The following is a 27831-nucleotide window of genomic DNA, read 5'->3' as shown; positions in this document are numbered from 1 at the left end:
GGAAGGCAGTCCAGCATGACAGGCACTTGATGCAGAACAAATTTTTCTACAAATACACCATCACTCAAACATTGTTTTGACTGCACATTAAATAACAGAAGTACTCTCCTTTGATTTCATTTTATTAGCTTGTAGTCCCTAACATATAGAAGAAATCTGAACAGCCACTGTAGTGGTAGCTGGAGCAAAGCAAACAAGGTTTGGCTGTCCCAACAGAGGACTTCAGGGCTCTCTCCCTTTACCCTTTCAACCACTAAAATAAGAATCTCTGGGTACTTTCTCACAGTATTTGAAATGCTGGAGCTTTAGTAATTTCCAAACTTGCTGTTCTTATAATAAATGGCAATTTCAAAGCAATCTTTGGGTACAGCTCAAAATATTTCGGGACAAGAAAATATTTTCTGAACTGAGATTGTCCCCTAAGCATCACTTCTACCACTAACACAGTGGCTTTCTTACTGCTTTGACTGGTGCAGTAAAAATATTCTTTGCTCTTTTTTCCTCCTCTGGGGACTGTCTTTGCAGACTGTCACATGTACATGCTTGGTTTTGTAACTATTTTTTGTTGTGTATGTACTGTGGTATGACAAGATATTCCATAGCAGGTGTAAATTTTCTTGTTATATGTTCTTCTGTTAATGGCCTCTTTTTTTGATTTATTTTTTTCTTTGCTTGCAACAAAACTGCAAGTTCTTCTGTTCTGGGGCTGATGTTCTCACAGGATCTTGAACAGTGCTGCAATATTAGCAATTACAGTATTATATATTGGTTATGTGGGTGGGGCTGGATCACAATTTATGTCCAAACTCAGTCAGTGGAGTTTGATTGAAATCCCCTGGAAGCCAAAAGAAAAAAAGTACTGAGTCTATGGCAGAGCTGGCAAGTAGTTTAAAATCTTAGTCTTTTTGAAGTTAGTGACAAACTCTTACATGGTTTAATGGTGCTAGTATTTCCTTTGAGATAGAAAAGGGATGTCTGTGAGGAGGTTTCTAAACAGAAATTTATAACCAATTTTAATAACCCTCAAACACCCTGTGAATATTCAAACACCATGTATGCAATTCTAACTTATCATGTTTGTTTTCATCAAGACTTCCAGAATCCTCATGCATAAAGTAGCATTTTGAAATTATGCAAGGTGAATTAATATTCTTCCAAAAACTACATCAGTACATGTTTAATTAACTTTAAAACAAAATGAAACATTGTTTTCAGCAGCAGGAGGACCAATTTGTGTGGTGTTTTCTCATGCAGGTGGCAGTCCTGGCAAAGAAGTCTGTCTGTTCATATTTAAGCCTTTTGGTGAATTCTAAGGATGATCTGGCATTGGCTCATATTCTAAATATTCCTGACAGAGGACTTGGTAGAGAAGCCTTCACTAACCTCAAACATGCCTCACAGGAGAGAAAAATGTCCATTTTTCTGGTATGTGTGTCAAAGGAATCTTCCTGGAAGTCAGGGCCAATAAATTAGATCTCTAAACAGAGAATTTGGCTTTAATCTAATAAGCAACACTGATGTTTGCAAGCTGAGTCAAGTACCACCAGGAACAGGATTTTAAAGCTAAAAAGACAATGGATTCTGTGGGGAGAAACAGTTTCTTGTTTGGTCATGGGATCTCAAGGTGGACAGTAAAAATAGTTTGTGTCTATCTCAAGAGTTCTAAAAGGGGATCCTTCTTTAGCTGTCAGCAAAGAACCATCTCAAAAACAGTTGAAGTAAGGCAAATAAGAATTCTTTCTCCAAAGAACCACTGTAGTCCCTCACACTCAAAATAGTCATTAAATTTTGCATGCAGTGTAACCCCAGTGCACACAACAGCAGTCTGAGTTAAAAACAGTATGGGTATGTAGTCACTGAAGCAGCTGCATTCTCAAACTTTTATGGGTGAATAAATATGGAAAAGTTGTGAAATCTCAGTTACAGGTTTAATTATTTTAGCTCCTAATGCTCTGTGACCATTGTATAAAAAAGCTGTATGTGTTTGGACTGGATTTACCATGTCTTTTCACAGTTGCCAGAGGGGAAACTGCTCTACTGTGTAAAGAAGTCATCTTTTCTGGCATCTGTCATGTAGAAATCCTGAAAATGAGAGTATTTTCCATTGGGAAGGCAAAGTCCTGTGAATTGTGTCCTTGATCCATAGGAAATCTTGAGCACAAAGACAGGAATACTGGCAGGTTTACTTTCTGTGCTAGAGTAATTCCAGTTTTTCTCTTTCCAGCCCTTAGAGCTTTATGATTTAGCTCTGTACTCTGACATTAAAATTTGTGTGTAGAATTAACATTACTGCATCTGTGTGAAATGCATTGGATTATTATCCTTACTTTCACCTTCCTGGACAACTGCTAGGGGTTTGTTCTTACTGTTGCCTTAAAATTTTGGGGGTTGTACTCTAAGGTACGATTTTGGCAAATCTTCATTATCTTACAGCATATAAAAATATATTGACACTTTCAGAATGACAGAAGCCTTAGCTGTCATTATTTCTGATAAGATTTAAATATACATTATTTGCATCTCTGAAAATTGTTATAAGCTGAAGTCAATGTTCACATGCTTATTTTAAATTGTCCTTGAGTCATAGAGAGCCCTCTGAATATAAGAGCAGTTTTTGTGAGGCCAGCAGGAGCATTTGAACAGCCACAACAACAAAATAGTTTTGTTTGATGATTTAATAAGTTTTTTGTCCTAAGCTTTCAAAAGGCCAATGTAAACATGAAATTAGTTTGAGTTATTTTTACTTTGTCTTGTGGGCTTTTTTTAAAATACTATTATTCAATTTAAGTTTTGACCTTGCAAATATTGAGATGTACAGAGCTTGCAAATAGGAGCTGTTGTTTGATTTCAGGGAAGTTATTCCCTGAAATCAAACTTCTAGTTATTATCAGCCACTATAACTTCTAGTTATATCTTCTAGTTATTATCAGCCAGTTTTTGCACAATTTGCAGACCTGTAGGAAAGGCTCATTTCAATGTAGGTACAGTCCATGTCTGTCTGTAGTTTCATATTTCTGGCTATTTCTCCTAATAGATGGCAACATCTTTTATCCGGACCATAGAACTTGGAGGAAGAGACTCTGCATCTTCTTTGTATGATCCTTTAAGACCCCATGTAAAAGGGCTTTCCAGCTTTGTTAATTTTATTGACAAGCTGCAGGAAATTGTTGGTGAAATCTTAAATACAAGGTAATAGATTTTTGTCTCGGTGAGCCCCTCCTTTTCTTGTGCTTGAACAAAATTTTTAAATTAAGAGTGAATTTTAAAAAAATTAATACCCTATTTGAAAATACAATTGAAAAACAATTGGGGTAAGCTTATGAATTGGAGATTTTTTTTTTGGTATTCAATTTTTATCAAATTTATGTATGAATGGTGGTTTGATTACTTCCCTGGTTGTAAATGAAATTACAAAACTTTCCAACTTGTGAGTCTGGTAAGTGCATAAACTGATATGTGCTTTACTTCTTGCTGCTTAATTCCTTCCTTTTGGTCATTTCATTCTGTTTACCCTTCTGTAAAGGAGTCTTTATTGCTGCTAACAAATGACAATGTTGCCTTTTTAGCCTTTTCTATCTTCTATTTTAGCTATATAAATGAAGCATAAGAATTATTTCTTAGGGAGACTGGTGGAGTTGCTGATTTTGATTGTGTTTGAAGAACTGAAGTTAGTGTTTTGGGCAGGCTTATAAATCTGTGATTAATTAGAGAAGTGTAGATGTAATACAGGGGTTTCAATTGGTAAGTACTGGCATTCTTACAGGGAGAAGAGCTATTTTCTTAAGCTTCATAAAAATTAATAATTTTGTCATTTATAATCAGTAATTTTTCCATACAAAACTTTGGCAAATCAGCTATAATAGTTCTGTCCTTGATACTAAAGAATCTTTTTTTGTTTTTCAAGTTTGAATTGAGTCTAATCCTCACAGTGGAAAACAAAATATTATAAGTAAGCATTATTTAAGTTAATATTCAGTTTCCATTGAAGCTGGAAGTGGGAAGTATTTCTGAAGTTGTTTTGCAGTTTTGTCTTTTTTATTCTGTTTTTTATTCTTTCATTTCCACATCCTGTATGCCAGAGACATGCTGTCCCTGCCGATGATTAAAGAAAACTATTTGCTCAACATATACTATATGCTGTTTTTCCTTTCTTTAAATCATATCTGGCACTGTATATTGATAAAAAATGAGAAATGGAAAAATATGTATATGCATGAACTTTTTAGGATGAAAAGACTGTATCAGGTGAATACGGTTCAGAAAAGTGTAGCATAAAATGCTGTATCTTGTTAATTACTGCTCTGTGTAAAAGAGAATGTTTAAATGTGAGAAAAATCATAGTGAGATAGTCACTGGGAGTTATCAGCTTCTCAATGGGTGAATTCTCTAGAGCTTGGAAATGCTTCTTAGCATTCAGATATTTATTGTGTAGCTTTCCCTGCTGCACCTGCTGTGCCATTTATTGTGGGGTGTAAATCTTGTTAAATTGCCTGTACACATTTAAGTATTGCTGTTTGTCTTGCTGACCAGGAGTGGAAGGTGGCTGTACTGTGCTGTTTGTAGCACCTCTTGTACTCCATGTGGCCTTTGTACCCTGGCAATATAAAGTATGTTTTTCATCTGTGTATCTATAGATGTTTTCAAGTGTTTGCTGTGTCACATGGATAAGGACTGTGTGTCCTGCCTGTCATGGGCCAGTTGTTGGGAGTTCCAGAGGATCCAGTTCTGTGCAAAAAAATTTCTCTAGTTCTGTTACTGCTGCAAAGTAAAGACCAGAGGGGGTAAAAAGGCAGCAATGCAGCAGAATCCTGAGTTACCTAATCTATAGAAACCCACTGAGAAATCCAAGGGCAAACTAGACAACCTGTCAGCAGCATTGCTCTTTGATGCAGAGATTAGCCAACCTGCATTAACCAGGTCTCTGTATTGGCTATGCCACAAGAAAAATGCTGTGTTTTTTACTTAATAATTAGAAATCTGTTATATAGGTTTAATTCTGTTACAGTGGACATCTTATGAAACTTGTAATTGCACAAAATACAAAGTAGCCAAATAAATGGTGGGTCACTGTGGGGATGCATGTTGAAAAGAGGCTTTCTTCATCTGCCTGATTCCTTTGCTTTGGGAATCTAGAAACCAAATTGAAGATCTTGGACGGTGGTGGGAAGTGCTTGATATATTTCAAACTTGGGAGATATTGTGCAACCAAGTATCTGCTAACCTATGGAGAGTAACAAAAAAGTGTTTCTCATCTCCCCATCATTCAGCTAAGAAAGTGAATGGTAGATCGGATGAACAAAGGGAAGTCTGTCAAACAGAGTGGAAGTTTAATGAAACTATGATGGTTTGGTTCAAATATGGCACTCCTGATAGCAGGAGAAATGGAAAGACAAAATGAAATTTGGTAGTTTCAAGGTGTATTCACTGAAGCCAACATTCCTAAAAATCTCTGTCATGTTGAAACTGTTTGCCTCTCCTCGTTCTCTAGATGTCCAATACTAGAAGACATCACTAATCTTTCAAGAATCAGTAGTATGAGTATTCGTAACATTGGGGGTGCTGTAAAACTTGTAATGCTAAAACTATTAATAGATTTGTACATATAAGACTTGGACAATGGAAAACTTGGATATTCTACTTTTTTACACCTGCTTCTTGACAAGGAGCATTTCAATGTTGTATTTGTCAGCAAAATGGATGATTATTATACACTTTAAGATCTGAAAACTCTTTCCTGCTGGTATAAATGAGAAGCTACACTTCTAATCCATCATTCTGGAAACCCTTTTTTTTTAGAACTCCAGAAGAACTCCCGAAATGACTTTTCCCACGTTTGTTTAAAAATTGTGACTTAAAATTGGAGGACAGAAGCTGTCATGCTGGTTACTGTGCTTGATGGTTGCTACAGGGGGATGTGTGTACATATACATGCACGTTAAAATCCCCATTCATTTTGTAGAGTGGCAGAGTTGGGAGGTTGGCAGCGTGTTTTCCCCTCAGCTGGGCGCTGCCCTCGGCGCAGGCAGCGGCCGCTGGGTGTCACCATCGCCCAGCTCACACCGGAGCCGGGGCCCGCTCGCCCCGGCGCGGCTCCGCATCCCGGGCCCCTGCAGCATCCGCAGCCCTCCGGAGCATCGCACAGCTCGCCTCCACCGTCAGGGTTTGTGCTCTCTGCTTCCCCTCGACAGGGAAAATGCTGTTTCTCATCTGCTTCCGTTGGGAAGGTGATTGCATCTCGAGGTGCGGTAGTGTTCGGGGAGAGAAAACAAATTGATCTCTATCTAGGCTTGTGCTGAATGTTTGAGTTAATTGGACAGTGTTCACACAGCCCTGAGGTTTGTGGTCTAAAGTTGCTGGAAAGTTGTGCAAGCATATGCAAAACATTGTATATAGGATTGCTTAAACTTGGGATTATAGAATAATTCAGGTTGGAAGGAACATCAGAAAGTTTTTGGTCCAACATCCCGCTCAAAGCAGGGTCAATTATGGAGTCAGCTCAGGTTAATCAGGGTTTTGTCCAGACAAGTTTTGTACAGTCTCCATCCTTGGAGGTTTTTAATCTCCCTCTTGGCAGCCTATTCCAACTGCTTTTGTCCTCACGGTGAAAAGTTGTGGGGTTTTTTAATTATATTGAGTTGGGACCTCTCTTGTTTCAGTTTATGCCTATTGTCTTTTTTCACTGTCTGTCAACATGAGTCTGGCTCCATGTTCTTGCTTGCCACCCTGTAGGTATTGGAAAGCTGTTAGTAAATCCCCCTGAAGCCTTCCCTTCTGCAGCCTGAACAAGCTGTTCCCGAAGCTGCTTCACACAGGGCATGTCTGCCTGACCAGCTTGGCAGCCCTCTGCTGAACTTGCTCCAGTTTATCAGTGTCTTTCCTGGACTGGGGGCCCAAAACTGGACACAGTATTCTAAATTTGGTCCAACGAGTGCTGATTAGAGAGGGATAATCACATTCCTCAGACTACTGGCTACGCTACTGTTGATGCAGCCAAGGATACTGTAGGCCTTCTTTGCTGCCAAGGCATGCTCCTGGCTTGCAGCTCGCTTGCTGAACATGCACCAAGGTTTTTTACACAGAGCTGCTCCCCAGCCTGTATCATTGCAAGGGGTTATTCCTTTCCAAGGCTTTGCATGTCTTGTTGAATTTCATGTGGTTCCTGTCAGCCTGTTCCTCTTGTCTATTCAGGTATCTTTGCGTGGCAGCTCTGCCCTCAAGAGCATTGACTGTTCCATCCAATTTGGTGTCATCTGCAAACTTGATGAGCATGTAATTTTAGAGAGTCACTGCCAAAGATAATAGGAAAAAAACAGGTTTTAGGGTAGGCTCTTATGTTACTCCATTGTTACACTGTGTTTGCTAGCTTCTAAGCATGATGATCCAACCAGTTGTTAACTCCTCTAATTGTCCATCCATCCAGGCTGTAACATCAATACTCCTATGTTGAGAGTATTCTCTGACAGTATTGATAAGCCTTGCTGCAGTCAAGGGAAATGGCACCCACCCTTCTGCCCTGGTCTGCAAATCCAGTCATTTTGTTAAAGGGAAAAACAGATTAGTCAGGCATAATTTACATTTGATAACTGCATCCTTATAGTTACTGGCTGCCACCAAATGTTTCATATGTCCGGATATGTGGTCTTAGAAGACTTTGCATTATCATCTTGAGGAACAACGTGAGTCTGATGAACTTGTGATCTCCCAAACTGTCCTTATGGGTTTTTTTAAGGTGTTTTTTTTGCAGTTGTTTGCTTTTCTCCATTTGTCACCCTGGTCACCCTGACTTTTCAAAGATGATATAAAGTTCTCTTATGAGGGCATTTGCCAGTTCTATAAAGGCTGTTGGATGCAGTCCATTTGGTTCAATGTTCTTGAACATAGTACTGTCAAGTGAAGCCTGATTTGATCTTCAACTGCTGGCAGCTCTTTTCTGAAAAAATTCTCTAATCAGAGTGTTGGTAAAGACTGAGGTGAAGAAGGCACAGAGTACTTCTGTTTTATCTGTGCCCCCACTGTTACAAAATCTACCTTTCAGCAAAGGTCCCTCATTTTCTTTGTTCAGCAGGTGAAGCTCCTTTATCATTCCTTGTAATTGTCAACTCCAGCTGAGCTTTGGTTTTCCAGATAACATCCCTAAATGCCCAGGTGATGTTTCTAGATCATTTATAATCTGTCCCTTCTTCACCATTCTTTGTGAAGCCCTTTTGCATTCAAGCTCTGTCATCAGTTCACTGTTTAGCCAAGCTGTCTGCTGATATTTCTGCATATTTTCCTAAGTATTGTGATGGAATGGTCCTGTGCTCATATTATTATTATAGTATAATATAATTTATGTTATTATGATTAATAACAGCTTGCCTGAGCGCCTTTGCCTTTTAGAACTTTCTCACAGGGAATTCAATGGCTGCTCATCAAGACTTATTCTAGGAAGAATACTGTTTACTTTTATAGCAACTTTGTCACCAGACTTGGGTAGCAAAGCTTGGGATGGAGAATATGAAAAGTCTCTCTAATTTCTTCCAACGAGCTGAATGAGAAATTTTAGCCAATACAGCAAAAGTAGCAGCAGCAAGATGGAAAAATACTCTGCAACAGGTTTCTTTTTTTGCTGTGTTTTTTTTATGGATAGAATAATCTGTGAAGCTCCAAAGGCTCTAAGGAATTCACTTAATTTTGGTATCTGTCAGAAAATTAGATGAATACATGCATTGCTGGAAGTAGAATTTTTAAGTACTGTGAGTGCTTTGATATAGTTTTTTCCTTTGCAGATACATTTAAAATCTATGATTTTATGTTGATTAACATAAAATCATATCTGTGATAGGATTTTATTGTTGAAATTTTGAAATCTAAATGAACATGAACTACTAATTTTTAAAATCTTATGCTTATAAGAAATAAGCCTTTAGATTTGCTTTAAAAGTACAGTTAGTGCTCCTTTAGAAACATTTGTATAGTATTTCTTCCTAGACACATTTTGTCTCATTCTTCTACCCAGGTAAATGGAGCTCTAGTTGACATCTTGCTGCTTTGTGTTTGAGAATGGAATTACTGCTGCTCTCTTTCTATAGCTCTAAATTAAAAAATTGGAGAACTGAGCAGTTGTCAAGTTCTAAAGCATCTTTTAAGTCCATAACAAGGAAAAAAGGCTGTGATCTCCTCCCACCCTGTGATTACTGGGTGTTTGTGATTTCTTTTAAGACACTTGTTCCCACTACCTAAGTCAGATTGCTGTATATTTGTCATCTATTTTTTACCTGTGTTGAAGCTGAAATGAATGAATGACAATGTTGACCTTAGTAAAATAGAATTTTGAAATATTCTTTTCTGTTCTTGGAATAGACTTCAGGACTCTGCTTTTTATCAGGTTTTGAATATTGTCCATATCCTCAACATTTTTTATCCATGTTTTTGCTATTTTAGTCTTATCCAAAAAAGATGTATTTTCAGAAAATAAATAAAAGTGTTTCTGCATTGTAACTTTTCACACCAAGTCCTGAGTTCTGGAGGGAGAGCTCTTGCCATTGTAATTTAGATTTTTGGTCAGCAGAGGAGCTTGTTTATATGACAAGCTCAGTAGGAACAAAACAGACAAAGTGTGCTATTAGTTTCTTATAAATTAGTTACTTCTACATAAGGAAAGATGGTTTGATAAGAAAAATGAGATAGAAAAAGGTAAGGTTGGGACTGAGATGATGTAAGGCAAAAAGGGTTCAGGGGGGCACAAGATCTGTCAATTTTTTTAGTAGAAGGAACTGGTGACACAAGATCAGATTTGCCAGTGCCCGTGTAACAAATGGAGTTTTACATTGCACTATTTTTTTTAAGCTCTTTAAAAGCCCTGGTGCAAATAATGGATTTTTAACATATGATTCATTTTATCTATATGTAGACAGTTGTTTTTCTCTAGCTATGAGACAGGTGAATTCTGCTTGAGCTGTCTATTCTTTTAGTGCTCAAAAAGCTGAAGAAGGTAAGCCACTCCTTCTGTCAGTTGATCTAAAATCAACTGTGTTGTGAATTTTCATACTTATGGTCACATTTGGACTTGACTGGATCCATTCATTTGACAATTGCCTCTGCACTACTGACTTCAGGCATCTGTGTTTAAACATTCTGTTGGATGGTGGAAGGTGGGTGTTTCTAAAGTGTTTGGATTTTTCTTCCATTTATAATAACACTGATCAATTTCCTTTGGTTATTTCTATCATAGAAAAAGAATTTGGTTTTCTGGTTGAGTTTTCTTTCAGTTTGTACCTTTTGAACAAAGAAATGTTGCATGTGACTGAACAGAATCATATTACTAGCTCTTAAAAAAGTGTTCTTTTACAACCTCTGTCATAGTGGCAACTGATGACTGGATTTGATGAGAGTCCTCCATCAGTTTAGACTGTGGATGGGATGATACTGAAGCACTTTATCCTAGAGTAGCTTATCTCAGTAACCTGTGATCTGAGTGGAACATCACAGAAAACCTTTTAGCAGGAGCGCTGACTAGAAGGGATAAGGTCTTCCCAACTGCCTTAGGCAAATGGCATTGCTTTGTTTAATATATCAAGTTCATTCCTGAATTCAAATAGTTTTTTTGCTTCTCTTTCAGAATGAAAAAGAATGAAAGTTCATTTTCTGCTGTAAAAATTATCCTAAGGCATGCCCATGTAATTCCATATTTAAAACAAACTTTTGTGGTCCTTCTAGCTGTTTAGGATTTGCAAAGTCGATAATGTTTCCAACTTTATTTTATTCTTATAAATATATTTTAGTGCAACATCAGGTATTTTAAAGTTCATTCAAGTTCAGCTGATCTTCTGAGTAATATAAATCTATGAAAGAGTAATAACAGAGCAATCTATAATAGGGTGTTATCTTTGTAAAATAAACAAAATCCCAAACACCCCAGGTGCTTTTTTACCACATTGTCCTTTTATCATGCTTTTAATCTTTTTGAACCTCACTAGAAGTGGATCTAATAACTAGATTCAGCATTTTATAGTTATATCTATATGAATATATATCTATAAAGATATGTGTCTAATGACACAACACAACTTGTGTTCTGGTGTAAATTGGCATAATCTGTGGCAGGGCATTTCAGTGCTAATCCACACACATTGAATCAGCCTTTTATGTCTTGGCCTGTTGATATAAATTCTAGTTGAAATATAAATAAACTTTTTCTTGCTCCAGTTAGTACTCTGTATATCTGATAGGAGACTGGAGCTCTTTCCTGGAAAAGAAGGAATATGGGAGAAGAAGAGATAAAATGAACTTTGTTTCTACTAGCCAATATCTTTAGTTGGCATTGGGCAATAGAGGCAAAAAAATAACCTTTCACAAAAATATTTTCTGTTTATTTTTTCCCATTGAAAATCTATGAATCTGTAATTGAGTTACATGCAGAGCAAAGCATTTAAATTAAGGGCAGGCTTATGTTAATTAACTGTTGTATAATAGTTGTATAATATTTTTTTTTCCAGGATACATATGGGTATAAATGTGTGGAAATGATAAATTTATTGCTTATTTACAAATAAGTTCAACATATCTGTAGACAGAAATAACTGAATCAGATTTTAACAGGGAATTTAAGTCAATCCCTGCGCCTGCTTATTTGTCTTGAAGCTCTAAGTTTACTTCTCATTTAATACAATACTTTTCTCATTTGAGGATATGATTTTGGAAAATATAAGTTTAGGATTGAGGAAAACAGATCAGTCTGGCAAGAATCATCAGGAGACTTGGCTGCAGTTCCTATATGCGTCTCTGAAACAGAACTCTTCTTCAACATTTCTCTCCCCTTACCTTTTGACAACTTGCAGTGGATTTTTTTCCCTCCCTTTGAACTTTTAATTCTTTTGTGGTTGACTTGTGGGGTTTGGAGAAGTGGTACAATAGATTTTTTTAAATATTTTTTAAACTGTTGTTTCCAAGATCTGGATGGGTCTTGACATGCCTACAGAGAGACTAGATATGGTGATTTTTCTTCTGGCCAAGTGCATACACAGTGCTTAAATTTCTTCAAAGCATAAGTTTTTCTGTTTAATGAAGCCTGCAAATCTAATGTGAATTGTATAATCTTTAGTCTGTAAAAGTTGAAGTTGAGAATTGTGTGGAAATATTTGGTTTTTTCCTGTTTAAAAAAACCCAACAACAATTCCCCCCTAAAGTTTCATGTTAATGTCAGGTTTTTCAAGTTATTTAGAGGAGTCTTTTTCAGCCAGAATAAGCCAAAACAGTAAGATCTCTGGCCCAGTTCCCTCCATGTATTTTAAGTGGAAACAATATAAACAAACTATTTTTCCTCTGACTCAATTCTTATTTTTATCTAGTTCTGCCCAATTATTTTGTATTTTATATGAATTTAAAAATGAAGAGTTTCATTTGATGAAGGTTCTCCCAACTGGATTTCTTAAATTTATCTTCAGAATTTAATGTGTACAAAATACATCTTCATTTACAGTTGCAAGGTTACATTTTAGGGGAAGCTGGCGGGAGCATGAAGGAAACCAATAAGGATGAAGGAAGTTGAAAACTGAGGTCATAACACTCTTGGCTATATGACCTGAAGTAATGAAGCCATTGTTTTGGGGTATTGACAGAACTGTTTGCAGCATCATGAATGTACTAATGTACACAAATGTACTAAAAAGTCTACTGTAGGTGCCAATAACAGCTCAAAACAGCTCATTTCTGCTTTGATGTGAACTGCAAACCTTATTTAGGAAAAAAAAAAAACTTTGGGGAAGAGATGCATTATTATATAGGAGAGCTGAGTGGTTCTTGTAATGCTTTATTTTCTTTACCCAAGACAAAGCAATGGTAGAACATACATAGTGTTTTGTTTAGGTACTGGAAAAAAATGGTTAAGCTTTTAACTCAAGGAACTTATTCTCTTTTTCACAAAATCTTAATTAAAGTGGTCAGACACATGTGCTGAAGAAAGAGATTAATGGAGTGTGCCTTTATAGCTAATAGGGAAGTTCATGTGGTCTAATCACTGTCTATTTAAATAAAACTGAAAGAAGATTGGGATTTTGAAGCACCTTCACAAAGCACAGAAACTCAAATCTAATGGGATATTAAACAGGAATGCATATTTCAGTGAAAAATTTTGTTTACACTTAACAGTTTGAGCAAAACTGTACATACAGGTTTAAAGAAAGTACTAGTTTTGTATTGCAGCACAAAGTATTACTAAATGCTGAATTCATTACCTTATAATTATTTTTTTAAGCAAAGTATTGTGTTAAACAATACATCTATGGTGCTGTTTGATTTGAAAGATCAAAGCTGCTCTCTCTGATGAGTAGGGAAGGCTGGCAATGTTCAGCATTAATAGGTGTACTCAAGTGTTGCCAAGATTAATGTGGAGATGACCCTGTGCCTATTTTCAGAATTGCAGGGGGGCGAATTCTGTCAACAGTGAAGATGCATTTGATAAAAGGCCGAAGCAATGGGGATCCTTTCTGTCAGGCAGTAGAGGAAGCTGTACAAGACTTGGATTTGAAGATTAAAAATATTATCGATTCACAACAGGAAACCTCAACTGCTAGCACTACTGGAGTCAGTCCAGCACGGGTAATGGGACTTCTTTTGTTCTTTTTATAAGAAAGCAAAAATCTTTTGCCTGTTTTGTTTCTTTTACATTTTTAAAAGACTATCTATAGAGTGTAATCTTTTTCTTAACTGTATAAAAGTAGTCATTTCCTCTACACTGTTGTTGAAAGACTTACACTTGAGGATTACACGTGGATATCAAAGAACTGATTTACATAAACTAAATTTCTTACCTTAAAATTGCAAGTAAAATACTCCTCAAAGCTTAATTTGGTTGTGCAGTTATGATAAATTTAGATACTTAGAAGTGTCAGATTTGCCATTAATTTCAAAGCAGTAAATCTATAACAAATTTCCAAACAAAAGAACCTCATGAAAGTAGAATTAAGATGGGAGAACATGTATCAGTAATTTTTTATTAAAATACAGTTTTTAATTAGCATAGCATCAAGTATTTCAAAGGGTAAGGCCTTCAAGGTTAGGTTAAATAGGTAAGAAATCTAAAGCATGGTAGAATGTGGAGTGGGAAGGGAATTAAAGCCCCAACAATGATGTGTAAGCTTTTCTCATTCAGTGTTTCAAGACAGTAATGAAACTATTAATGACTTTGTATTCATGGAAGGAATCAGGATATTTGAAGTTCTGTAAGTCAGATGTTGAGGGCATAATACAAGATTTCTGTTTGTGGTTCATGTACTGTGAATCTACTCAGTTTTAGATTATAATCTTTTTGTGATGAAAAAATCAACCAACTTTAATTATTTTATTTTATATAATTGATGTATAAGATATCTAATGTCATTTGTTTTTCTAGCAAATTAGAAAAAAATTATAGACACCTTCAATGTGTTTAGAATTGTTAGGATGCTTTGTTTTGTGAAGTCATTGGATTTATGCCATGGTAGCAAAAGTTTTTTAACAAATTTTAATCAAACCTTCAGTATCCTTTTTCTTTTTTAAGACAGGTAAAACCAGCCAGACCCTATTGGCTAGTTAATCTGGTTTAAATGTGTGTTTCCACTGAGTATGTTGGATATATATTTCATCCTCATTTTCCTCTTTGCTATGAATATTTATTCAGTGTATTGCTGTGTTTCTTTCATGTCCTTCTATTTGTTTCTCTTTCCCATATGAAAAAATTATAACTATCATCAGGTCTGTCTTTATTTAGCTACTTGTGTTACCAACAAAATTTTAAAAAATCATGTAGATCATTATAAGCCAGGTAAAAGCATTTTATTAAAACTTCATTCTTCAGACAAATTCACCATTGCTTTTCCAAAATATTTATTTGTTACTGTTCTCCAGAAATTCATAGTCTGATGACTCTGTAGGAATGTTTAGCAGTATCCTTGTAGAGGCAGAAGATGGCAAAGATGGTTGTATCCTGATGATGTGGGGAGGGCCTGCAGTGGAGAAGTTCATGAAGGGCTGAATCCCCAGGGAGGTATTCCACAATGAGGAGAAGAGGAAGAGTGTAAGGAAGAAGCAGCAGAAGGGACAAAGTGTTAGGAACTGGCTGCAATCCTCATTCCCCATCCATCCCCCTGTGCCATTTGAGGGAAGGAGTTAGAAAAGTTGAGCATGCAGAAGAAGGGAAGAAGAAAGGGATCCCATTATGATTAAATGTCAATAAATGAATTTCATAAAGTCAAATCTCTTTTGTTTATGATTTGAAAGTGAACAATCTGGCCTCATCTTACTTCCATTGGATGTTTTCAAGATTTTTTCACTTCCTATTCTGTTTAGGAGGAGGAAGGATAGAGCAGCTTGGTGAGCCCTGGCAGCTAACCAGGGTCAGCCAGCACAGTCCTTTGTGGGGCCTGAGGAATTAGAAATAAGGACAATAGTTGAGAGAGGTAATGGGCAAATGTGGATTGAACATTGGTAGAGAGCAGAATAACTGTGGGGAGACTTATTTCTTTGTAATTGTGGAGGGATGAGGGGTAGCATGTGTGTAAATTGTTTGCCTTTGTCAGCATTGTGTTTGTTATTTTGGTGTGGGGAGTTCTTTTTGTTGATTTAAGTGAAGTCTGTGAAAATTGTGACGAATTTCTGTTTTAACAATTGTCCTTAAGCATATCATTCAGAGAGCTGAGGAGTGAAAAAGGGAGCTTAGACAAATGCTAAGATAGTGATACCAAATGGCATATTTTAGTGGAACTTGGTGTGGAGGAACCACTTGGTGTGGATGTTACTAAACATATGGAGGGGCAGGTTACCTTTTGTAATGAAAAGAGAAAGCAAAATTTAGAAAGTCCAATAAGTTTTCCAAAGTAATTTAAACTCTATTAGGTATTAGAACATCTGTATTGTTCTATTAAGATCTCTGGACAGCAAAGATTAATGCTTTGTTCTGATTCTTACATAGAACTTGGGGGTTTTGTTTTGATTTCACTTAATAAGAAAGCCCCCTGATGCTATAGTTTTTCAGAAAAATATCTATATTCAGTTTAAGTTGGTTTGATAGGATGTTGGACTTTTTTTCTTATGCAAGAGATTAAATAATTTCTTTGAGTGCAAATTTAAAATATGATCTTAAGTGTAGAAGTGAAAATTATGCCTCCACTAGCTCCTGGTAAAGCTACTTCCTCATAAAATGTACCTGAAAAGTGTAACTTTGTTAGAAAAATATTTGCATTTCTCCTGGCAGTGGCAGTTTTCTTCCATCATTGCTCAGTTTTCCTCCAAGTACCTGGTTTATAAGAATCTACAGCTCCAGGAGATCTTATTACTTTATGCAGCAGGAAGAATTATTTTTGTTGAAGACTGCACAAGTGATTAATGGGAATTATTATTTATTTCTTCCTAAGAAAATTACTACTGGAATCTGGCTGTGACTATGTTATTTAAAAAAAAATAATTTGATTCCTGATTAGACTCATAAACATGATTTTTTTTTGTCTTACTGAGATCTTTTTGTTGTCTTACCTAGAATTCTTATTTTGCCTTGGACTTTTATCCATGGTTAGTATAGAGTGAGCCTCTGGTGTTGTAGTACTTGAGATTTCTGTGAAATTTATTTCTAAAGATTTTTTTTTCTTTGTGTATCATCAGTCAAGATGATGCCAAGTTTGTACTTCTTTCATTAAGACAAATTCACAATGGCACATGTGACATTTAATAAAAATCTGTTATGGTGATGTAATCACTGAAGAGGTTCAGAATACGTTTTGAGGAAATTAAATGGTACTGAAATAGGCCAATTCTGTAAAGCCAAGTAACATCCATTTCTGTAATTGCTATTTCTAGCTATTGATTATAACTTATAGTAGCTGACTGACGTGTTGCTATGGTTTCTTGAAAGCTACATACACTAATTGATGTAATCAAATAGAGAGAAAAATAGAATTTGATCTTTTCAAGACTGTGTTTAAAAGCAGTTAACTGATTAGATAAATGCAGTTCATTGCTTGTCTTGCCCTTCAGAATAAAGTCAGAGTATTCAATGTTTCTGTGTATTAGTGAATAAGAGAGCCTATAGTTTTTAAATAACTACCACTGTATATTAAGGCCTAAATTTCTCTGTGGAATTCCTAGTACCTTTAAAGAAAAATATAGCAACTTTCAAGATATTTTAAGTCCCACAGTGGCTATGGATTTCTCCATCTGTACTGCTGACTGTTGCATTGAGCACTTCCAGATGCGGATTGGTTTTTTCTGTAAGGAATTCTTTATTCTAGTGGAAAATTATGGGGAATTCACCCAAACAACAGGAAATTGTGCCACGTACCTCTGTTGCCAAATCTTGATGGAAATCTCACTTTTAACCAACTGCTTTAGCAGATTGTTAGTCAGAGTGGTTGGACTTCACCAGGATGTGTTTGTGTACCAGAAAATAGGAGGTTCATTTCTGCTGCACAGTTTCAGCATAGATTTATATATTTTTGTGTGACTTACTCATAAGTGCATACATGTAGCTGTCAGTGATCTAAACTTCACTAACTACTTGGGATGAGAAAAATTTTCCCATGGAGTAACTCTGCATAAATTCCACTTGCTGTAAAAGGGAAGGAGGGGATTCTCACACCTTGTGCTGATGTAGATTGATTTTGGAGCTGAGCTATTGGTCTGGCTTGATGAACTTTGCTGTTTTATGTTCCTTTTTTGTTTACTTTCAGCCAAAATTGCATTCCATAAATCATGGCACTGCTTATTGTGGCAGGGATACTATAAAAGTCTTGCTAGTTCTTCTGGATGAAGAAGCTGTTAGTCCTCCTACCCAGAACAAAGCAGATCTGTTGTGTGACAATGAAAACTTAAATTTGTGTGGCATCACCTCTGTTTTGACGCTCTTCAGGTAAGTATTAGGAGGTTTCTTTTGTTGTGCTACTTTGTTTGTGCTTTTTTTAAGGATCCGAGTCTAACAAAGCATTGATGTTACTTACACGAAGCAAATAACCAACGTGCAGTCTGCTGTGAGATTAGGTGTAAAGGGAAAGCAATTTTAGAACAGTTTTGAATTTTCAAAAGTTTTCTGAATCTTCATTAGTATTTTCTAGATACTTTTGTAACATGGATTTTTTGATACAGTGCATTTCTGGGCTGCACAAACTCTATGAAGGACACCCAAAAACCCATTTCTGTGGGCACTGACCAGGAAACTCACCTGTCCATGCACTGAAGAAACAGGATGATTGATTTGGTCATAGGTCCTGAGGAATCATTAGCTGTTGACAAAATAGGATGCTGAGAATTTGGTTACAAAGAATTATTGGCTACAAAGAGGATTCATGAACCAGAACAATAGTGTAGACAGTAACATGATGAGGCTATTTTGAAGCTACGCATTTTGGCAATTAAGATAGGAGAAACGTTGCAAGGATGGCAGAAATTTTGCACCAGAGACAGCTAGAAATAACTAAAATTTGGCTTATATTGCTCTTTATTTTATTTATGAAAAATTGGATAAAATGAGCTAAATAATCAATGAATTATTGTTGAAGAACCTGTCCTCATATGCACATTGATCTCCCATGACCTTAAACAGAAGTAATTACTTACAAATGCATAGATTAGTTACTATTTCAAGATCAAAAAAATCCCCTTTATATGCATCATTAATTTTTTTCATTATAGGCATCAAGTTTTTTCCTTGATGTATATAACTACTTACATAATGATGTGTAAGAGAGTGGAAACATTTTGTGTGAAATATGTGAAAAACTATATTGAATGTTAACCAGATGCTATTCAGGAGGGTGGAAGTAGAATGGTGGCTTAGATGATCATCACTAGAATTACAAATAATAATAATATTGTGTCTGCAGAACTACAATATTGGAAACACACTGCAAAATGAGTAGCAGAAATTGGAACTGTAGGTTTGGTTTCTTTGTGCTCTTTTGAGTTGTCACAGTGTATGTTGTTCCTTAAGAAAGTAGAAAATAAGGTAAAGCTTGGAGAGTAAAGGTATTTGCCTTTCTGTTTCTGAGGAACTTTGTATGGCAACAGTTTTTATTAATGAATTGCTTTTACATATCCTAAATACTTCTCTTTTTAATATAGATCTCCAGCACGATCCAGTGGCTCTTCTCCAAAACCTCTCAGACAACGTATTCTGAAATCTATGGATGAAAAAGTAATTAAGGTACTCTGTAGGAATTGCTATGCAAGTGTAGAGGCATTGTAATAATAGTGATAAAATAATAGTAGCAGTGTTACAATTCAATCAGGTATCTGAGATTTTGATCCCATAGCTAAAGAAATATAATTGTGATGAGCCTGTGGAAATGGCCCAACTAGAGCAGTATTGTAATATGAATAGAAATACCTAAAACTCCAGAAGAGAGAGGCTTTAAACTAAAAAGTACTTCCTAATGAAGATTTTTCAGTAAACATGTACTGAATTCATCTCTCTTCATTTACCTATCTGTGTGTTCCAGGACCATAGAAATAAACCAAGCTGTCTGAAAACAGAGATTAAACTGAATACAGGCACCTGATTTTAGTTCTGATGAAACAGTGTAATAGTGATGGTTTCATTGCTTTTTTCCTTTGGATGCTTTTTATTTGTACCAATCTGAGGACATTTCTATAACATTGCTTTGTGAACAATAAAATAAAGATGCTAATGTTTGCTTTTGTAGATGAAAAGGAACTTTACAGGAGCACATTGATATTGTGAGGGGCTCTATTCAAAAGAGCAATGTTTCTGAAAATTGCTGTCTTTCAATGCACTGCATTTTACAAAGTATTTTTCCTTAAAATTGGAAAACTTGAGTGTTGGGACTATGGATGGAGGCAGAGCTTGTCTTCTGCAGTATTTCAACAGAAAGCTAAATAAAAGTAATGGCATAATATTTTTACAGATTTAGTCCTGATATGTAAAAACACAAATCTAATTAGCATGTTAGGAAGAGGTATTCTAAGCCATCAGTACTGGTTTTAGAACAGCACAATGGATAAATATCTTTCACTGGATATTAGATAAACTTGAACAATAGTGCATGTCTAAGAAGTAGAAAGACATCAAAATGAAAAGTACTATTGGTATTTTCACCATGCATTTTAAATATGCTCCAACTTGATTCTGAGTCTTTTTCTGTGGATTGGGTCAATGATGAGCATTTTGGATACATGCACTAATTGGGGTGAAATTTAGTTTAAAATTTATAGGCAAATTATGAAAAAAAAGTCTGCTTTATTTAATGTAAACAACACATTTAAATTGCAGCTGTACTCATCAAATAGCAAAAATGTCATGATGTTTGTATAAAATGTTGAAATACTTAATTCTCTTATCCTGATGAAACCTTTGTAATTGGATACACGAACAGTTGTGTTCAATATCAAAGTGCAAAAATTATTATCTAAAAGTAATTACCTGTCACATTTGAGACATTTGCTGGTTTGACGTGTTTTTGACAGAAACAAGCAAAAATGAGTCAACTAAAATGGTTGTTGCTGATCAACTAATGACTTTTATAACTAAGACTCACTTCTCTGCTGTCCGTTTTGATTTCCACCCTCTCATATCAAATCCTACTTCTTTCTTAAAATGTTGATATTTCATTTTATTTTTTTCTCTCTATGTCTCTAACAACTTCTACAGTTTCTTTTGCATGTTTCTACTTCTCTGTATTCTAAGTCCGTATCTTTCTCTTCTTTTCTCTTTCTGTACCTTCTTTGTGGCTACATACATCTACAAACAAAACTTCAACTGTCACCAATTTGCAGATTGAGTGACCTAAGTGTCCCTCTTGTCAAAATTGGTATCTTCTGTTAATTTTACACTATCCTGTGGATACCCAGCTCTTGATCTTGAGGTGGTAGGTCTGTCTTTCCTGGTGTATTTTTGTAACACTGAAGAAGATATTCTACATGCTTTATTTTCACTCCGTGGCATTTCTGGAATATTTTTTTCTATATCTACTCAAGTATAATTCACTAGGTGTTCATTTTACTTTTTGATGTGCTGCTGTATGTTTTTCTTAGACTTGATACATGCAACTTTAGCCCATGTTCCTTCACTGAGATTACTGTTCAGAAGATTGTTATCAAAGTGATTAGATGCCATCCTATTGTTTCCATCTCATTCTGTTACTTTAAATTGTAGTACATATAAGCTACTTGTTTTAGCCTGTCTAAATCCACTCATTATTTGATTTGTTGCTTTGCTCTGTCCTTGCTTACATTCACCCTGCAGTACCAGTCTTTGTTGTTCATTTGTTAATTTTCAGCTGAACCATTTTAGCTTTTATACAGTTTATTATGGCTGAAGAGATTTCCTATACATATCTGCAGAACTCATTACACTCCTTTCAAACCTTTTTCAGTACCTTTAAATCAAACTCTCCCCACATCTTAGTAGTGCTTTTTGTTGAGATAAATGCCCATTACAGTGACTAATTTCAGTTCCTTTTGCTGTGAATCCATATATTTCTTGTCTAGGATTGTAATGTCTCTTGGTAGAAATAAATTTTGCTCCGTCGTTACTGTACAGCACATAGCACAGAGAATTCCTTCTCCATAGCTGTAGATTTCAAGTGCTGGAATAATATTTACCGCCTTCTTACAGTGTCAGTCTTCATTATTATTCCATGCAGACATCTTGAAATGTGTACAGGTTGCTTGTAAAATTCAAAGTTAAAAATTTTGTTATGCATAGTGTTAGTCGTTGATTCAGGAGATACTAGGTTTTTTTTGAAGTAAGGGAGTAGCCATACGATGTTTCTTCTCAATATCTGTGATCCTTCAGAAAGTTTCTTTTGCCATATATGTGATGGTAACTTTAGTTCCAAAAGACTGTCCTAAGTGCCTTTTTACCATGCTGCCTCTGATAGGTGTTAGGTGGTTAGTCTACATTATAAGTTAAGGATGTCTCATTAGGACTTATCCCATAAAAGTTATCTTTTCCATGATATTTGAGAAGGGAAGAAAAATACAGTAGTGGTGTTTAGTTTGGTTGTATGCTCAGTCCTTATATCTAAATGAAGAAGTTTAGGCAAATTTAGAAAGAAAAAAGAGAAATACCTTAATTAAAAATAAAATTTTAAAGAAGCAAGAGGTAAAAATTTGTTTTCCCCTCTTTCCTTAAGAGGGTCTGAGTTCTCAACTTCTGTGGAATTATATGGAGGAATGCAGATTGATAATATTTAGACCTAGGGCACATCATCACTTTTAGTATCTAAAAATGAGGACAGTGGATAAAATAAACAGGTAGCTATGAACTGGAATTGGTGTTCAGAAATAAAATAAATCTTGTGGAAGTTTCCATTGTGCCAAAACAAATTCCTGGCAACAGTGAATGACGAAGAAATATTTTTCGTCTTTCAATCCTCATTAAATACTGGAAGAAACACAGAAATATCACCCAACTATGTTGGCATTTGTTGGGAAGCAAAGCTGTTGCTCTTATTGCTTGATGAGAAAGAAGTCTGGGGAACAAGCATGTTGCATTGTTTCATTTCCTCTCGCAGAAGTAGGTAAGAATATGAAACTATGAAACTTGGTTTTTCCTTTGGGAGCCAATTTAGTTTCTAGTTTATCTGTTTAAGTGAAGTGTCTTCTGGTGAATGGTGTTTTGTAGAAGGAGTCTTTAATTGAGAAAGGTCTGTGGAACATGTATTGAGTTATGTCTCTTGTCAGCTGTCCTTGTTATGTCACTTGTCTGCTTTATTGAAATACACAAGCAGCTTAATTGGACAGGAGAGAATTGTTTTATCTGAAAAGGATTCATCCATCCTTATGTCTGCTTTTTTGACTCATATTTCTGCTTATGTGAAATGAGTAGAAACCCTGTTGTTGGCTAGTTATTTTGTAGATATCAATGGGTTATTAAAGCTTTGCTTGGTGTGAGAGGGGAATGAACAGGCTGTTACAATAACCTGCTTTGTTTAGCCTCAGGAGCAACTTAGGACAAAAAAAAAGTAGCATAATAAGATTTTCATCTGTGTTCTGCACTGCAAAATATTGAGACCTTCAAGTTGTAGGTGAAATCTGTTCCTGAACTAATGGGATTGAGTGGAACTGAGAACTTCAGAACTGAAAACTGAAGAATCAAAGTTATTAGGCTGTAAGCATGCAATATATGAGAGTGTAACAGATCTTTTTTTGCAAAGTTAAGATTGTTTTGGCCTTTTGATATATTGTTTTAGAAAGCCTGCTGCACTGTTAGCAGACTTACCCTGAAACAGCTGCAAGGACTTTCAGTAGTTTGGTGTGGTTTTTTTTCTTAATGTAACCGGAGACAACCTTTCCTATATGAGGCACTATTTCCCTCCAGTTGGGAACATAGCTGCAGATCTAGTTTTAAGAAGAATTTGTGGCTTAAGAACTCTAACAAATCTTGGCATGCTTGAAGTTCATTGTAATTTTACTGTGTATAGAAATCCTTCCAAGAAAAAAAGCAAAAATCTTGGTTTGCCTTTCTCATGTGACTTTTTCATGTCTCTATAAAATGACTTAATATCTAGCTTCATGCACTGCTGTTATTTTTCATAGCTTAGTTCTCTAAATGCTGTTACTTGAGAGAATTGTTTTGCCTATTTGTGATTCCAGTACAAATAAACTGTGACTTGGAAAACTATTAACAGGAAGTTATCAAGAGTTTTCCTGTATGCCCACTGTAATTGTGAGCAGAAGAGTCATAGTAATAGAGAAAACAATCTTCATGTAGTAGTCTCATCTATTGTTGCAAGAAATGTCTGTTTCCTTAGTGCAATATAATTATGGAGAGCACCAAAGTTGATTGGTAGTTTAGTAGAGGAGGGAAGTAAATAGCAATAGCATGAAAAGGTTACGTGTTCAGCACAAAATCTGAGGAAAGACTTGGTGTCAGTTGATAAACCACATTTGTGTAGAAAATACCACTTTCATTTCTACAAGACCCCTAAACTACTTTGTTTAGTATCCATAGCTGTGAGTTTTGTTTGAAAGCCAATAATGAGGTGATTTGGGGTTTATGTTCTCAAAACAGTAGCAGGTTATTTTGGGATAGCAAAAGGCTGGTACAATATCATGCTAAAAAAGTAAATTGATTGTTGCAGAACAATAAAAGCTTTCTACTACCTGAGATATCCAGGATATTTTTTAATAATATGCCTTTGTTTGTCAAAGATATAATTTATTATTTTGTTACTTCTCCTTTTTTACTCCTTTCCCTTTTTCAACTTCCTCTTTCAACTTACCTTGAATATTTTTTTTCTCAGAGGACAAGGGTAAGGATGGAGAAAATAAATTTTCTTTTCATCTCTTTTTCCCTTCCAAATAGTACTCTAGTTGTTTGGCTAGAAAATAAAAACATGTGTTTGTTGTTACTGATGTAGGTTTTCAAATTCTATTATGCCATTCCAGTGCATAAAAACCAAATCTCAACATTCTTAGTGACTAAATATTGGCAGTACTGTCTGTATGCAGATGCTGGAAGGAGATCTGGAACAGATTATAATGTAACTTTTAGAAATAAATAGAGCATGCACCATTAATATTTCACATAAAAGCAAATGTTTTATATGGGCATCTTGAACAACTGAAAGCTTTCTCTAGATACAGATGTTAAGGTGGGAGAATGTACTGCTTTATCTGCTTATTAGGACTTCTAATTGGCCTACCTGTGCTGAAACAGTTGTAAATTCTATCCTACTTTGTCCCAGCTGAAGAAGGGTAACAGTGAACCTTTTCTTCTGAAGTGCAGCAGAACTTTTCTTTTTATGGGGATAAGAGCAACATCTGACTTGCTTGTGAAGAGGAGAAGGAATAGTAAGGCTGAGTTCATTGTGTGCCATTTGTGTGCAGCAGACTGATCTCCCCAACATTTTTTCTCTCCCAGAGCTGTGGGTCGTTGGAGTGGTGCTCTTAAAGTAGTGATTTTTAGGGAATTTAATATAAAAGAACTTAAAAAGATTTTTTTTCTATGAGCTTTTTCAAGCTGTTGACAGGTTTCATTGTGTGCTTCAAGTAAATTTTAGGTTGATCTTTGTTCTTAAAAACATTCCAGTGAAGCTCTACTTTGTAATTCAATGCTAGACTTGTGTTCCTTTGTGCTGCCTTCAGGCTGTTAAAATGTGCTTATTGCTACTTCAACCAATGTAATACAGTATGGAACTGTAGCACAGTTCTTTATAAAACTGAATCTATGTTCCTAGACTAGTTGAGAAGTTTGACTGCTTCAACAAAGGTGTCTTACACTATGTATGCACCCTCTAGATTAGTTCTAGCATCCAGTCTGATCTGGTAGAGCTTTGTGTGTCCTGTTTGCAAATGCCTGACTGGTATGTGATACAATAGACATATTTCAAGCATCAGTGAAGTTGAAACACAGATGGGTTTATGTTGTGAGTTTTTCAGTGTTTGAGCTTGACTTCTGTCTGTTGACTGCACATATTTTATCCCTACAAACTGAATTAGTGAAGTGAAAGATGGGAGTGGTAAAAAGAAACACTGTTCTTCATAAAAAAATCATTGCACTTCTTGTTGGTTATAGAATGGTAACTGTCAGGCTTTCTTGCTCAAATTTTATGTTCTTCATGCTGTATTTATTATAGATTAATCAACTTTGCAAAATTGTAGTTTATTTGCCTCTTGCAATATGAATGTGACAGAAAGCCATTGAAGTTGCAAAATTTTTGATGTGTGTCATTTACTGAATAGTAATTCAGAATTGAGGAATTTGTAAAGGATTAAAATGAAGTTTTTTCAAAAACATATCAAGTACTGGAAAATATTTTTCATTAATATTACAGTAACCTGGAGCTGAAAGGAAATGCAAGTCCTGTATCTCCTTAATATTATAATTGTACAATATGATGTTCACTAAATTTAAATTAGACAGGTGCTCTATCCTTCAAAACACTTTCTGAAAAGAATATAATGATATAGACAGTCTAGAGCTTCCTCACAAGAGGAAAAGGAGGTGCAGACTCTGATCTCTACTCTCAGATGGCCAGCAATAGGACACAAAGGAATGGCATGAAGCTTTTTGAGGAGTTTAGGTTGGATATTAGGAAAAAGATGTTCACCTGAATGTTGATTGGGCACTGGAACAGGCTGCCTAGGGTAATGGTTGCACTACCAAGCCTGACAGAATTCAAGAAGTGTTTGGACAATGCTCTCTGGCATGTGGTGTGATTCTTGGGGTGTCCTGTGCAGGGCCAGGAGCTGGACTTGATGGTTCTTGTGGGTCCCTTCCAATTTAGCATATTCTATAGTTCTACTTACAGTCAGTGAGCTGAGGCATAATCTTGAAGCATACGAACCTTGTAAATATCTCTGTATGTAGTCTTATTTTGTGGTAAATATTTTAAAGTACAAAGTAGATTAACACTAGGAAGATATTTGAGTTTTTGAGAGTCAGTCTTGCTAGCTTGCCCTGTTAAATCTCCTTTTCTTTCCCAGTCTGTTATCTGGCCCAAACAAATTGCAGTTTGGGAGTGATAGACAACAGGGAAAACTTGGTATTTTTGACTCTTGAAGGGAATACTGAGCATTAAATTAAAACTATCTATGTCCAGGTGTATTGAACCAGAAAGAATAACTTGTTTCTGTAAATGAATGAGGTATTTTTTTCCAAATACTCAGTGTATTCACTTGGCCAACAGCAGTAACATGAAGAGATATCTAGGTTGCATCTCAGTGATAAGCTCTAGTCTGTTACCCTGTATGTAGGAAAGCAGGATCTCATCAAAGTGGCATCAATTGTGACTGAGTTTTGTGGATAATGTCCTCTGGGAAAGGATGTTTCTGGGAACATTATTCTCTTTCCTTCTATCTAAATCTGAGAATTTAAATTAGAAGAAAAGTATATCTCTAAGGGTCAAATCTGAACTGCAGGTTTAATCTTGCTTGTGCTAAGAGGAAAAATAGACTTGCATAATGCAAACCTTTTAAACAGAAAAGTGTCTGTAAACCTCTTATTCAACAAATCACTCCTGCTATCTATTTATGTATTAATATTTATTTTGTAACAGTGCTTATTACTTATTCTTTTCTCTGATGCTTTTACTGAAGCACCTGTTCAGTCAAATTGATTTAAATTTGCCTGTGCTGTTGTGATGGAATTATTAGCTAAAAATCCACTTATATTGTAGATATCTGCTTTGTGCTATGTCTTTCAATATAATTCCTATAATCCAGTGCACTTTGAAATGGAAGTGAGGGCAGAGTTTGTCTTGCAGAACCTGTAACATTTATTGTCAATTGTACAGAAAGTACAATGCTTGACCCAAAATTCTTAGCTGATATGAAACTGTAACTTAAGAATAAACTGAGGAAATTTTACCTGAGACTTGAGCTAAATGGGCATGTTTTGGCAAATGAGGAGTTAGACATTGGCATTCAGTGGTGAAGTGGCTTTGTTTGAAGATCAAGAATAAATGTGTACCTTTCTGAAGGTGCTGAAAAAATAGTTTTGAATTATTTTAGTACTTTTAATAGAATAATAAATTATTATTCTTGAAAGCCCTTATGCTTTTTAAATTAATATCTAATTTTCATTTTTAATGTAAGCATATCCATTGTTCTGGTATTTTATGTGAAAAGAATGGTAAAGCTCATTATTATACAAATCTTGCTGGTGTTGTCTTTCACTTTTTTAAATTATAGAAGCTAATAGCAGATTGGTATTTGCAGATGAAGCAATCTTCAATTAAATCCCAGTTTGCCTGTACATATAAAAATGATTTGAGTGAAATGAGTGGCCAGCATTCCCGTGCAATTCCAACCTGCAAACATTCTGTACCAAAGCAACATTTAAAAGCTGGAAAGCCCACAGGTAAGCTGTGGTAGGATTCAATAAATAAATGTGTGATGGGTAATACTTTAAATGCTATCCAA

The 27831-nt window shown here is 35.6% G+C and overlaps 1 protein-coding gene across 3 annotated transcripts in view; it reads left to right on the top strand.

The window, feature by feature from the left end:
* PARPBP (PARP1 binding protein) overlaps nt 1–27831 on the top strand; it is a 39472-nt gene that overhangs the window by 8436 nt on the left and 3205 nt on the right. For all 3 annotated transcript variants that reach the window (XM_063153989.1, XM_063153990.1, XM_063153988.1), the window contains exons 5-10: nt 1255–1425; nt 3035–3189; nt 13395–13578; nt 17679–17857; nt 19066–19147; nt 27628–27769. In XM_063153989.1, coding sequence (XP_063010059.1) covers nt 1255–1425; nt 3035–3189; nt 13395–13578; nt 17679–17857; nt 19066–19147; nt 27628–27769 — 913 coding nt within the window. The remainder of the gene's footprint in view (nt 1–1254; nt 1426–3034; nt 3190–13394; nt 13579–17678; nt 17858–19065; nt 19148–27627; nt 27770–27831) is intronic.

This window comes from Melospiza melodia, chromosome 4 (assembly GCF_035770615.1).
Source record: "Melospiza melodia melodia isolate bMelMel2 chromosome 4, bMelMel2.pri, whole genome shotgun sequence".
In the NCBI taxonomy this organism is placed as follows: Eukaryota; Metazoa; Chordata; class Aves; order Passeriformes; family Passerellidae; genus Melospiza; species Melospiza melodia.
The sequence above is the reverse complement of the archived record's forward strand: the minus strand, read 5'-3'. Positions and strand labels throughout refer to the sequence as shown.